Genomic DNA, 12,945 nt, shown 5'->3' with positions numbered 1-12,945 from the left:
CATGTATTGTTAGGGAAATACTGGTAGGTGGTAAAGGAAGACAAAGAAATGATTAGTTGCTGAACGCAGGGTGGTGATTACCTTGGAGTCAGGGAGAGCAGTGAAGGGGTATGTTGAGGGGTACGTTGAGGGAGGGGGATGCAAGGGCTGGTAGGGCACAGGAAATTCTCTATTTCTTACCCCACAAGGTGGGTTCTTATACGTTCATGTCATTAATATTATTTAAACTGGAAACTGGTCTTACCTGCTTTATATACTTTTTCTTAAGTATGATAAATTTCACACTAAATTAAAAATGCTGTGTGTACGTGCATATTTCTGGGAGAATCCACATTTTATCAGATTATCTAAGGAGTGCCTGGTCTTCTAACAGAGGGCACCTGGGCATAAAGGTTTCTGGGGGGTCCCCCCTGCTCTGATATTCCCCAGAGGGGCAGAGTCCTCCTCCTATGGAGGAGCGACCGATAAGCCTCCTATGGCTTATCCTGGTCAGCTGATCACAAGTCCCTCTCTCCCGGAGACAGATGCAAACTAAGTGTGAGTGCCCTGTCACCATAACTCATGTGACCACTTTAAGGCCAAAGGATGTATTAAGGTGCTCCTGCAGTGGAGGGAGGGTCCCCCTCCTCCCAAGAGGCAGAATCCCTTTGCCTTGTACCCCCCCTTCCCTTTCTACCTCCCCGCTCCTCTCCTGACCTGCCTTCTTCTTCCTGGGGTTCATCTCCATGTTGCCATTGGACTTGCCCCAGATCTCAAAGCCTGAAACCAGCAGAGCAGGAGTCAGGACCCTGGGTGCTGACTCCCAGCCCAGGGCTGTTTCTGCCACACCACCTGCCCCTACCATTCTCATCCAGCTCCTCTGTCCTTGCCTGATTCCCCTGCCCTGGGGGGGCCACAGGGCTTGGCTGGGCTTGCATTGGCAAGTCCACAAAAGGATGCATTGTTTTATGCTGAATGAGACAGGAGCATGAGAGAGAGGGACAGGATCTGAACTCGTCCCCCAAAGGTCTGGTGCTGGGTAGAGCTTAACCTTCAGAGGCAAGGAGATAGTGGGGAAGGCCCCTCGGAGGCTGTGCAGTAATCCAGGTGAGAGATGGTGGCAGGCCAGGCCCCGTGGAGGTGGGGAGAGGTGAGGCGGCTCCAATCCACAGAGTGTGCAGGAGCATTGGACATGGAAGTATGAAAAAGAGGAATCAAGGCCAACTCCAAGGTTTTTTGGCTTGAGAAGCTAGAAGGAAGAAGATGCTATCACCCGGAATGAGTGAGAACCAGGAGGAGCACGTCTGTGGGGAGGCCAGGAAGGGGAGCTTAGGAATTTGATTTTGGACACAGTATGTTCCAGGCACTTTTTATCACCCGTGTAGAGACGTGCAGTCTGTAGTTGGACCCAGGCAGAGGATGTGAATGTGCAGGTCAACGATGATTGGATGTTCTTTAATGCCAGCGCCTGATTGTGGTCCGTTGGGGTAAGAGCTTGGCAGAGAAGAATCTAAGGCCTGAGCCACCTCTGGGTAAGCTGGAAGCCTCGAGGACCAGGGGGCTTTTGCAGGGGATGTTCAGCCTATGGGGGTCTTTTATTGAGGGGTTTTATGCTATCTGTAAATGCAATACGTAAATGCAAAAGTTCTATCAGTGACTGATGACCCCAGGGCAGGTCAGCTACAAGGACATAGGTCTAATGCCCTGGGAAAGAAAGGGAGAAAGAAAGAAGGAAAGAAAGAAAGAAAATGAAAGAAAGAAAAGAAAGAAAGAAAAAGAAAGAAGGGAAAAGAAAAGAAAAAAGAAAAAGAAAGAAAGAAAGAAAGAAAGAAAAGAAAAGAAAAGAAAAGAAAAGAAAAAAGAAAGAAAAAGAAAGGAAGAAAGAAAGAAAGGGAGAGAGAAAGAAAGGAAGAAAGAGAGGAAGAAAGAGAAAGAAAGAGGGAGGAAGTGAGGGAGAGAGGGAGGGAGAGAGGGAGGGAGGGAGGAGAGAGGAAGGAGGGAGGAAATCTACAGGCAAACCTCTCCTCTTCTCTGGCCATAGTTCCCCCATCAGGGCAATGAAGGCACAGGTTCTGATAGTAACCTCAAGACACCTCCAGTACCCCAGCCCCTTGGACTCCAGGTGTCTTCCAGCGCGTATCGTTTGTGTGTCAGGGTCTTGGCTTCGGCCTGGAGATGTCCAGAGCTGGACTGACAGCACCAGCCATCACCTTGTGCCCATGGCCTGTGTCACCAAGTGCCACCGTAAGTGGAAGTGACGCCTTCCCAGAGATCAAGTTAGCTCTGATAATGCTCCCGCCGTCTGCCCACCCACTTGCCCTCAGGCCACCTGGAAGGGCAGAATGCAAGGTATGGAGAGAGGCCACATGGCCCCATGGCTCTTGGAGTGCAGGGCAGGGAGTCTGGGCCAGAAAGGGAGAGAGACGCCTTCCCCTTCAGTCCAGCCCCAGCCTGGTGTTTCCACTGCTGTCCCCCAGAAGTCTCTGAAAGCACCAGGCGGAACTCTCAGGGCTTGCTGATTGGCCCTCTCTTGGCGTGCAGGAGTGGGGGGATGCCTCCCTCCATCCCTGCAGCAAACACTTCCGGTGCCCCGCCCACACTGTTCCTGCCAATGCAGACCCCACCCCCAGCTTCCTACCGCCAATACCTGGGATGCAGCTAGAAGCCTTTTCCTGGCAACTGGAACATGCTCAGCCCACACAGCCAGGCAGGCTGAAAATGCTGGCAAGTTAGCACCCCGGGCACAGACTTAATGGATAAATACTCCAACTTCCTTCCCCAGGAGTGGGACAACAGAGGCAGGCTCTATGCAGTCTCCCAGAGGTCCCCGACAGGGCTGAACACCAGCTGCCCACAGCTGTAACTGCTCCTTCATGTCCCCTCTGTTGGTTCCTTTCCCTTTCTTGCCTCCCATCCCTACTCCTATATAAGTGCTTCCAGGAATTGCCTCCTAAATAAACGACTTGAATTCAAATCTTTGTTTCAGATTCCACTTCTGGAGGAATCCAACATAAACAACCCCAACCAAAGACACCAAACCCAACCAATGATTGAGATCTCTTCTAGTTCTGTTTTGTACACATATCTAGAGCATGAGCTATGTGACAGGATATATTGGGCACCGTCCTCGTCCCTAGTAAGGAAGTCACACAGATGACTGTACTAGACAAATAGACAATGCAGTGTAAAGAAGGAGGTGGTTGGGAGGTGGTGGTTATCAGGGAGCTTTACAGTGGAGGTGACATCTGAGGTTTTGAAGGATGAATAGGAGTTCTCCGGGTAGACAAGAAGATGGGGACAGCATAGTTAAAAATCCAGAGGTGTAAAAAGGCACAAGATATCCAGAATACCACTAGTAATTGAGTATCTCCTATGTTGCAAGAGAATAAAGTATATTTTTGGATCAAGTAAAGGGTTTGTAGGGAGAATGAGGAGAGAATTAGAATAGCAAGAGATGCGATTGAATAGACAGGCAGAATCTTGTCTGTACTGCTAAAGGTGTTTAGATAATATCTCGAAAAGATCTGAGGATTTTAAGAAATTGTGCATTATCTTTTTCTGATTGCCTAAGTATCTAATGCTCATTGTAGACAAGTTGGCAGATAAAGAGAAGTATAAAGAAGCAAATAAAATTACCTTAAATCCAGGATTAATGAAATCACATTGGTGTGTTGTCTCTGGGGGGAGAAAGAAGAGTGAGGTGATCAGACTCGAGTTTTAGAAAGAGCTCTGGCAGCTGGTGAACATCATGCGTCTGGAAAGATACTGGACATGAGGCGGTCAGCTGGGAGGCTGTTGCAGTGAGGGGATGGAGATGCTGCCGTGGGTGGGGGAAGGCTGGGGCTTCCTGGGGTGTGCAGAGGTGGGAGACTCAGGACCAGCTGGGTGGGGCAGGGGGTAAAAGTAGAGGAGGGAAATATGATCCCTAGAGAGATTCTGAATATCTCCATCCACCAACTGGGGGAGGCAACAGGGACTGCGAGCCGGGAGACCTGGATCTCATTTCGACTTTGTCATTTCCAACCTGTGAGACCTCAGGCAGGTCCCTTGAATCCTCAGAGCCACAGTTCCCTGACCTGAAAAATGGACAGATGATTTCATTCCTGTCTCCTCACAGGCTTGTCAAGATAGCCCAGGGGTCAAAGGAAATTGACAACCCTGATGGATGGGAACCTGTGACTCTAGGCTCTCCTGAAACTTTGGCTCAGTCCTGCCCCTGACCTTCCTCTGCCTCTCCTCATCAGCCCCCAGAAGGCCAGGGCAGACTCACCATCCACTCACTTTTCCCTTCCTCTCTGCATCCTTCACAGAAGATATTTGTCGTGCTGGTCCCTCTGGCAAAAATGTTCTCAACACCCTCATGCACCACCATGAATGCATTCGGTTTCCATACTAACTGATGCCTTAATATGTTCCAGGTATTAGGAACACAGAGGTATATAGGACAGTCAAGGTCCCTGCCCTCAGGGAGCTCATATGCTACCCAAGAGGAGACATATAATAAACAAATACATCTGTATACTGATGTAATGAAGGGAATAAAATAGGGTGACGTGATAGAGAGTGGGGGTGTATTTTAGATTTGAGTGGTCAGGAAGGGACCACTGAACTAAGATCTGAACAACTCAGGCAGAGGAACCGGCAAGTATCAAGGTCCTGTAGTGGGTTTGAGCTTGGACTGTTTATAAAGAACAGAAAGGTCAGCATGCCTGGGTTTGCCAAAATTCCTGCCCATCCCCCTTAGAGGTTGTCACCTCTGTGACACCTTCTTGGCTTACCTCTCTGCCCCCACCCTTTACTTGCTGATTCGCCTCCAACCAATTCCCATACCCCTGTAGTTAAAACCAATCCTGACTACATTGGGTTGTGATGGACTCTTTACACACTGGACTGTTAGCTCTTTGATGGCAGAAACTATCTCCCTGGTTCCAGGAGCCAGCACTGTTCAGGCACACAGCAGGTGATCATTTAATGACTGAAGAAATTAACCAGCAGACAAACAAGTGAAAGAATGCGTGAATACCAGGTCCAAATGGCTCACTCCTTTACTTGTTTAAACGTTGCCTTCTCAAATTCCCTGAGCAAACTGCATCCCCCCTCCGCCCCACTACCCTTCAACCCCTTACCAGGCTCACTTTTCCCTTTGCACATATCACCTTCCCACACGCTGTACAATGTGTTTATTTATTATGCTTCTTCTTTTCCCGCCCATCAGACAGAATGTAAAGTCCACCCTGTCAGGGATTTTTGAGCGAGTTGTGCAGGAATGTCTCCCAAGAGCCTAGAACAGTGGCTGTCACATAGCAGGCATATGTAGAACAGATGAGCAGGAGGTAAATGAACGCGTGGATAAATGAATAACGTTCTCAGCCTCAGGGAACAGGAGTCACACCCGCGAATCTGTGTAACAAACAGAGGAGGTCAGGGCTGGGGTGTGACCTTTCAACTCCGAGCCAGCAGGTTTGCGGGCCTAGGTAGGCACTGAGCAGAGCATTCCCGCTCTGTTGATGGAGAAGCTCCGCAGGGTAGTTTAAGTGGCCTGCGGCGGATGACAGCGCTGGTCCTGACTCTGGTCAATTGCTCTCCCTGGTCTTTTCCCGGCCCCCTCTCAGACGCGACTCTGACCCCAGTTCTGGGCGTCTCGCTCTCTTCCCGTGGTGGGAAGTCAGAGCCCGGTGCCCCCGGGAGCTGCGTCTGGCGCGCCGGTGCGTGCTGGCAAGGGAGCGGGCGCCCGGGTCCCCGAGTCGCCCCCCGAGCCCGCGCCGCGCCCCCGCCCCTGCCCAGCCCCGGCCGCGCTGTCAGTCCCCATTAGCGCTAACAGGCTCCAGACGGAGCGGGCCCGGCGCGGGCTTAATGCAATCGGCGCGTTACCTGGGGCGCAGGCTACATTACCAGCCCGGCCCCCGCCCGGCGCGGCCAGAACCAGCCAGCCCGAGCCCCGCCGGCCGCCCCGCGCCTCCCGCGCTCCTCGGGCTGTGCCCCAGCGCCACGCGGCGGAGCCCAGCCCCGGCCCGCGCCCCACAGCCCACCGCGGCCTGGCGGGGAACCCGGGATCCGGGCGCTGCCGGACACGTGAGTGCGCCCTCCGCGCCGCCTGGCCGAGGTGTGCCGGGGAGGCCCCGGCTGAGAGCGCAGAGCGAGAGTGGCAGCGAGTTTGAAGTGCAGAAGGGTGAGTGTCCGGCAGGCTCCTGGGGCAGGTGGAGGCGGCACCGATCCGAGCTGGGGGGCAGGGGGCGGCAAACGGCACTGTCAGGGTCCCCGCCCCTGGGAAACCTCAGCCTCCGCGTGTCCCAGCCCCGCCATCTGGGGGCAAGAGGGAGCGGGCGAATGAGGGAAGCGCTGCGGGGTCCCGAGCCGGACCCACGGGGCGGACGAGGGCGGTCTCCACCTCTCAGTTCCGTCTCAGTTCCGCGCGCCACTACCACTGTTTCCAATTATTTTTTCCAACAGACGCGCTCCCGTTTGGGGGAACCCCGCGTCCGCCCAGTGCGCGCTGGCCTCTGCGTCTCCGCGCTCCCGGGAGGTCCCGGGAGGTCTCGAGAGGCGCAAGCTGGGCGGGATGGCTTAGTGACCGCATCTTTTCCTTTCATCCGCGCAGAGCCTCGGCGTGCTCCCAGTACCGCTGACGTTCCCCTCGCCAACCGCACCCATGCTTCTGGCGCGGATGAAGCCGCAGGTGCAGCCCGAGAACAGCGGGGCGGACCAGGGGCTCGAGCAGCCCGTGCAAGGGCGCAAAGCCGCCGAGCTGTTGGTGGTGAAAGAGCGCAACGGCGTCCAGTGTCTCCTGGCGTCCGGCGCTGGCGACGAGCAGCCCCGGGAGACCTGGGGCAAGAAGATTGACTTCCTGCTGTCGGTGATAGGCTTCGCGGTGGACCTGGCCAACGTGTGGCGCTTCCCCTACCTCTGCTACAAGAACGGTGGTGGTGAGCCCCCTGATGGGCTGGGGGTGTGGACGTGGGAGACGACCTGTCCGCAGCAGCGGCGGGGGATAGGGGCTGGGATGGAGGAGCTGGGATGCGCGCGGGAGCGGAGGAAGCACGCGAGCGAGTCTGGAGCGCAGGCAGGGTCTGGACAGGGCACGTGGAAATAGGAGTGGAGGCCCCGGCGGAAGAGGGAAGTGGAGGCTTGCCCCTGGACAATGACAGGCGCATGGTTGGAAGGACAGAATCGGGGGCCCTAAGCTGGGTGAGAAACACTGATCTTTTGATGGTTCACAGGAAGAGAGGTGGAGATCTGGAGAGCTCTGGAAGGGGCACCAGAAGTGCACAGGAAGGGACAACCAAGCACACAGGGACCCTAACTCCAGCACTCTGAGCCTTGGGGCAGGGGCCTCTGGGCCAAAAGGGGAGAGGGGACGTGGGCTCCCTGAAGGCACTTGGGGGGCCCTGCACTACTGGGGACAAACACTCTGGAAAAGAGACACACAGAGAGAAGCTAGTGCCAGAGGGAACTCCTGTCTCAGGATGGTGGTTGTGTTGCTGGAGGCGCTAGGATGCGTCATTAGGTACCAAGAACTGGCCTGATCCTGGAGGCAGGAGGCCCATCTGATGGGGATGAAGCCTTTACCTCCGGCGGTCCTGGCCACAATGCAGGGTAGAGTGGGAGAGGGGCCTGGAGAAAACTCCAGTGGAAGCAGCCAGGCTCTCTCCTCTATCCCGAGCTGGGTGACAGATGACCTACCTGCCTGGGATGCGAGTCTAGAGACCAACTACGGCCCATTCAAAGGGCAGAGCCCTGGAAGAACGGGCCTAGGGGCAGGGCATAAGGTCCTAAGACCCTAGCTCCTTCTTGAGAGCCTTTGTTCCTGGGTGCCCAAACCACCCCAGTGTTCTGCCCCTTGCTGGTGTGAGTTCAGGGGTGCCTGCAGAGAGCCTGGGAAAATGGCAGGGAGGAAGAAATTGGTAAAGGGGGGCCCAATTCTGGAAACTTCTATCCATTGGGTCATCCTGCCTGGCAGTGGCTCTAGCTCCCGACTCCAGGTGGTCAGAGGCAGGCAAGGGTGAGGATTTGGAACCCGGTAAAGGGAAAGCTTGTGACTGGTCCCATAGGGTCTGGGACCCAGCTGTTTGCTTTGGCGCTTGCTCTGGACCCTCGCTCTGGCTGAGAAATGGGAAGCACTATCCAGAGGGGACACTCTCCCCTGGTTAGCTGCTGCAGCCTCTCAAAAGTCTCTGGTTGGCCTTAAGAATTCTGGCCCTTTGGGCCCAGGGAGGGAGGAAAGGCAAATTCCACGTATTTTTAGCAGGTGGGGAGAATGACGAATGAAAGACATACCGAGACCCTAAGATGCGCCATCCAGCAGGTCCTCAAGGGGCCGTCCGAGACTGTGTGTCCCTAGACAGCCCTCTCATGAATCAGCGATAGTCCTCAGGTTCCTCTCGGTGTGAGGCACAGTGCTTGGCTCTGCAGGGGCCCCTTATGTATGTTCATCACCACATCTGCCTGCCAGGAGCTTTAGGCACCTAAAGTGTCACGCCACTACATGCCATTTCCACTGTTGTAAGTGTTGGTTGAAACTAAATGCACCCCAGATGCCCAACTGGACACACTGGCTAGATGGATATTCTAGAGCTCCCACTGACACTTTGAGCTCCCAGGGCCATTGCCGCCAAATGGGAGCACCAGCTGCATGCACGGTGATACACCAGGTGCTGGGGGTGGGGGTGCATTACAAACACAGCCGATTTGTCACAGGTTCTGATCTTTAGGCAAACTGGGTGGGAAGCTCCCTCTCTTTGGTCTGAGAACCCTGCATATCACCCACCCGAGTTGTTCGGTCATTTATCTCTGTGTGTATCGGTCACCCAAACAGACGGGGGCACATCAAGAGCATAGACGGTGGCTTTTTCCTGCCTCTATTTCGAATGCTCAAAATAAGGTCCAGATCCTAGGAATGTGGTAGAAGGTACCCAACAGCCTTCTATTGAATGAGTAAATGAATGGAATGATCCAAGCCCTAACGCCTATCCAGAGACAGCGGGAGCCCCCCCCCCCCCCCCCGGCAGCAACTGACCAAGAGAGGGCGCTCGCTCGGCTGGGGTGGGGCCAGCAGGCTAGAGGTCAGGGGCCTTGGCCGGCTTCCAGCTTCTGTCAGCGGGACTTTGGGCCGGCCCTCCTGCCTCGATGTCTTCATCTGTCAAATGGAAAGAATGGTTATCACCTCAGAGGGTGAGCGTGGGATAATGTGATACAAGGATCGTGGAGAGCCAGACAGGGAGTCTGGCCCCTAGTAAAGGTAACTGCTTCTCTTCCTTAACCACATTTTGATGATGTGGGAAATGGCTGGGAGAGGTGACAAGTGCTCTAAAGGCCTGAGGAGGGGCTGCTTGGGAAAGATGGGGAGGTGCACTGTCCTCGGAGCTTAGCCCCTCGGGATGGGAGGTGCATGGATTAGCCTTGAGACGGTAGGAGGCATTCTTGTTGTTCGAGAATGCATGTGGTATATCATCTCAAAGATGAGGAGTGCGGGCTTGGTGGGAGGGCAAGCTGGCAGAGATAAGGGCAGAGAGGCAAGCTGGGGCCCGGCCCTGGAGACCTTGAATGCCAGGCTAAGGGGCGGGGAAGTTGTCCCAGTGAATTTCCACTTGTGGTTGACCCAGGGTAGCTTCACCCTCCATCTCCGAACTCGAAGGCAGCTCCTTTTCTGAACTACCCCTCAGCCCTCTGGGGGAGCTCAGCTGGCCCCTTTGGACCTGCATCTCTGCTGAGCCCTCCTGGCTGCTCCTTGGGGATCAATTCTTAACCCTAATTCTAGAGGGAGCCCCTGAGATGGGTCAGCAGGTTGGCAGGTGGGTATCCTGTAATTGTGGAAGCAGCCCGAAGACCCAAGTTTGAATCCCAGCTCTGTTTCTCTGGGCATGGCCCAGCCCCTCTCCCAGCCCGAGCTCCCCGCTACAGCTGGACCCCCAAGAGCTATCCTTCTCCGATGACCTGGCTCAGTGCCACACCCAAGCCAGGACTCCGCCGCCCTGTGATTTACTAGCCCGGGTGATCTTCGGGTGCCAGTTTGAACATGGTAACCTCCAAGTCTGGCTGTGCATGCTGGTGCAGACCAGAGCGTGTTGTGAAATGTTAAAGGTGCCAATAGTTTAGGCCCCCGGCTAATACTTTCTGAATAAATTCCTGGGAATGATCAGCCTGCCTGAACATCTTCCCAGAGGCCAGCTGCTGGGCTGCACACATGCGGGATGCTACCTATGGGGAAAGCCAGTCTTGGAAATCCCAGAACCTTCTCAAACAGAGAGAGAGTGCCAGGCCGTGGGGGCTGTTTTCAGGGTGCTAGAATCTCCCCTGCACCTGTGGTCTTGGGCCTGGCCTGGGCTGGTCGCCGGGGAGGCGTGGGCAGATCGCCTGGGTCGCCACGTCTGCCTTCCTTGCCAGGAGTGGGGTCTTGGCAATGGCTGCTTCTGTTTGAGACGAGTCCTGTGCTGTTAGACACATGGTCTCTGGTTCAGACAGACCTGGGTTTGAATCTGAGCCTGACACTTCCTGGAAATGGAGCCCTGGACTCATCCTCTATGGGCCTCAGTTTCCTTGTGCAAAGAAGGAGAAAGCGTCTACCTTCTGTCAGGGTGATGATGTCGATGACATAACGCCCTCAAGTGTCTGGCTCATAGAAGGGGCTCAGTAAACGGGCTTGTTCTTTTTGTTGTTATTGTTTGATTATTTTTTTCAAGATTTTATTTATTTATTTGACAGCGAGAGACACAGCGAGAGAGGGAACACAAGCAGGGGGAGTGGGAGAGGGAGAAGCCGGCTTCCCGCCGAGCAGGGAACCCAATGATGCGGGGCTCGATGCCAGGACCCTGGGATCATGACCCGAGCCAAAGGCAGATGCTTAACGACTGAGCCCCTTGTTTGATGATTTTTAATTACAGGCTAGACCCAGGGGTACAGTGGGGTCCTGAGTTTGGCGGGAGCAGAACTGATTCTGGGAGGAAATTAAGGAAGGGGAGTCAGGACAGCAAGGCCGGACAGCAGACACACCTCGGCCCAGGGAATTGAGAATCAAGAGCTGGGCTCTGCTCTGTGTTCCGAGAGTCTAACCTCCTCCCATTGCTCTTTGCTCACCTGGAAGATGGGGATTAACATTCCTGCCCGGGGGCCCATGAGATGTGGTTCTGGTCCCGGGTAGGGTTCTTCTCCTTCCCTAGTATGCTGAGGGTCTCAGGTGCCCATAGCCCATGGGGGTGGGAACCCTCTTGGCCAAAATACCCGGGCTTCCGGAGGCTAGATGTGAAGTGGTGGCTGTTGCAGAGGTCAGAGGTTTACAAACTCAAGTGCTCTCACATCCGGCCTGGCTGTAGGAGGCCGTCTACACCCTGAGCTTGCCAAACTGATTGGTTCAGCTCAGGTGCACGGGGCCCTCCACTGACGAGTTTGCAGGAATGAGGAGGTGCTCATCAGGGACTAGAGCTGAGTCTTGAATCTGGGGTCATCAGCATGATGTGGCTCATTGCTCTGAGCTGGCCAAAAAGATCTAAAGAAGCTGTTTCCGGCAAGATGGGGTGTCATGGGGATAAATGTTACACCCTTTCCTTTGGTCCCAGACCCAACGGCCTAAGTAAGGATTAGGTCATGGTGCGAGTGGAGGAAGGCCCTGGGACTTTCATTAGTTGCATCCTCCACGTGAGTCCCTGCAGGGAGCCACCTACTGCACAAGAAAGCATTTCCAACATGCCCACCATATGCCCGGGATGAGCATATGGGGATGAGATGAGCAACAGAGATGAGCAAAAGGCAACCCCCTCCCCCTTTAGGGAGCTCATAGTCTAGGGTAGGTATCCTAAAATTTAACGTCAAATTGGATTCTGTTATTGGAAGTATCATATCCCGAATGAGGGAGATGAGGGTCTACTGTTTTTTGTGGGTAGCATTTCCTTCCATAATGTAGTTCCGAGCATCCGGAACACCCCCCCCCCCCCTTTTTTTTTTGGTTCATTTTAAAGAGACCAGGACCGAGATGGGAAACCTCAACCTTCAAGGAGCTCTAGGGAAAGTCTCAGCTTCATTAATAAAAATCAGGCCAGACCCTGCAAAGTTGACAGCAGAGGGAGAATTGTCACATGGGGAGGAGTACCCCAACATTAGTTGCCCTGAATTTCACCCACAGGGCCCTCCTGAAAGGAGCCGGAGGTGTTCATCTACCAGGAAGTGGGCATGTTTCCTCGCTGGGGGTGTTCCCTGGTCTCAGAGCCAAGGTCAACTCAGAGGTCAGCTGGAAGCGCCTAAGCTGAATGTGTAGATCACTCTGTGGGGAGCTCCCTCCTGGAACAGTAGGAGTGTCTGCGGAGGCATGTGCCCATGCTCCCGGCTGATCTCAGTGAAAGGCAGGAGTCCAGGGCTGCAAGACTCCACTTGGGCGGAGGTTAGGGGGATCCTAAGGCCCGTGGCCAGGGGCCCACCGTGGTCCTTGAGGCCCCTAAAGAGAAGATAAGTCTTGCGGGGGAGGAACCACGAGGCATCACCCCATGGTTCCGATACCCTACCCTGGACGGCGTCTGTGTTGACAAACTTGAATGATCTGCGCTTGGGTTCGTATAAGAACTGGAGCGTTTCGCTAAAGGAATGGCCGCGTGAAGCCAGCTGTTTAGCTGGCGAAGGCTCAGAGCGGGGATGCTAAGGCGGACACCCGGTGCTCAAAGCATTGCTTTGGACAAGACCGATCCGTTTTGTTCTCCGTGGCTCTAAGGCCAGAAGGAAGGCAGAGGGACAGGGGAGGCTGCTGGGGGAGGGATTGAGGGAAGGGGTGCTGGCCAGGTGGAGAGGTTGGCCACCAGGTTCAGCAAAGCCTCAGCTGACCGTGGGGAACTCGGAGACTGGAATGGCTCCCCCAGACTTGTCCTGAGTTGAGGTGAGGAGGCCGGGACTATGCCCTGATGTCAGCTGGTCGGTGGATACAGCTGTCTTGGGAAGGGGACGTGGCCTTGGGTGCGGTGGCTCTCTTGAACTGAGGCACTGGCCAAA

General features: G+C 54.8%; 1 protein-coding gene across 1 annotated transcript in view; it reads left to right on the top strand.

Moving 5' to 3' along the window:
* Nucleotides 1-6,628: 6,628 nt before the first annotated feature.
* SLC6A2 (solute carrier family 6 member 2) overlaps nucleotides 6,629-12,945 on the top strand; it is a 46,601-nt gene continuing 40,284 nt past the window's right edge. Inside the window, exon 1 of the mRNA XM_027620271.1 lies at nucleotides 6,629-6,902. Coding sequence (XP_027476072.1) covers nucleotides 6,629-6,902 — 274 coding nt within the window. The remainder of the gene's footprint in view (nucleotides 6,903-12,945) is intronic.

This window comes from Zalophus californianus, chromosome 17 (genome assembly GCF_009762305.2).
Source record: "Zalophus californianus isolate mZalCal1 chromosome 17, mZalCal1.pri.v2, whole genome shotgun sequence".
In the NCBI taxonomy this organism is placed as follows: Eukaryota; Metazoa; Chordata; class Mammalia; order Carnivora; family Otariidae; genus Zalophus; species Zalophus californianus.
The sequence above is the reverse complement of the archived record's forward strand: the minus strand, read 5'-3'. Positions and strand labels throughout refer to the sequence as shown.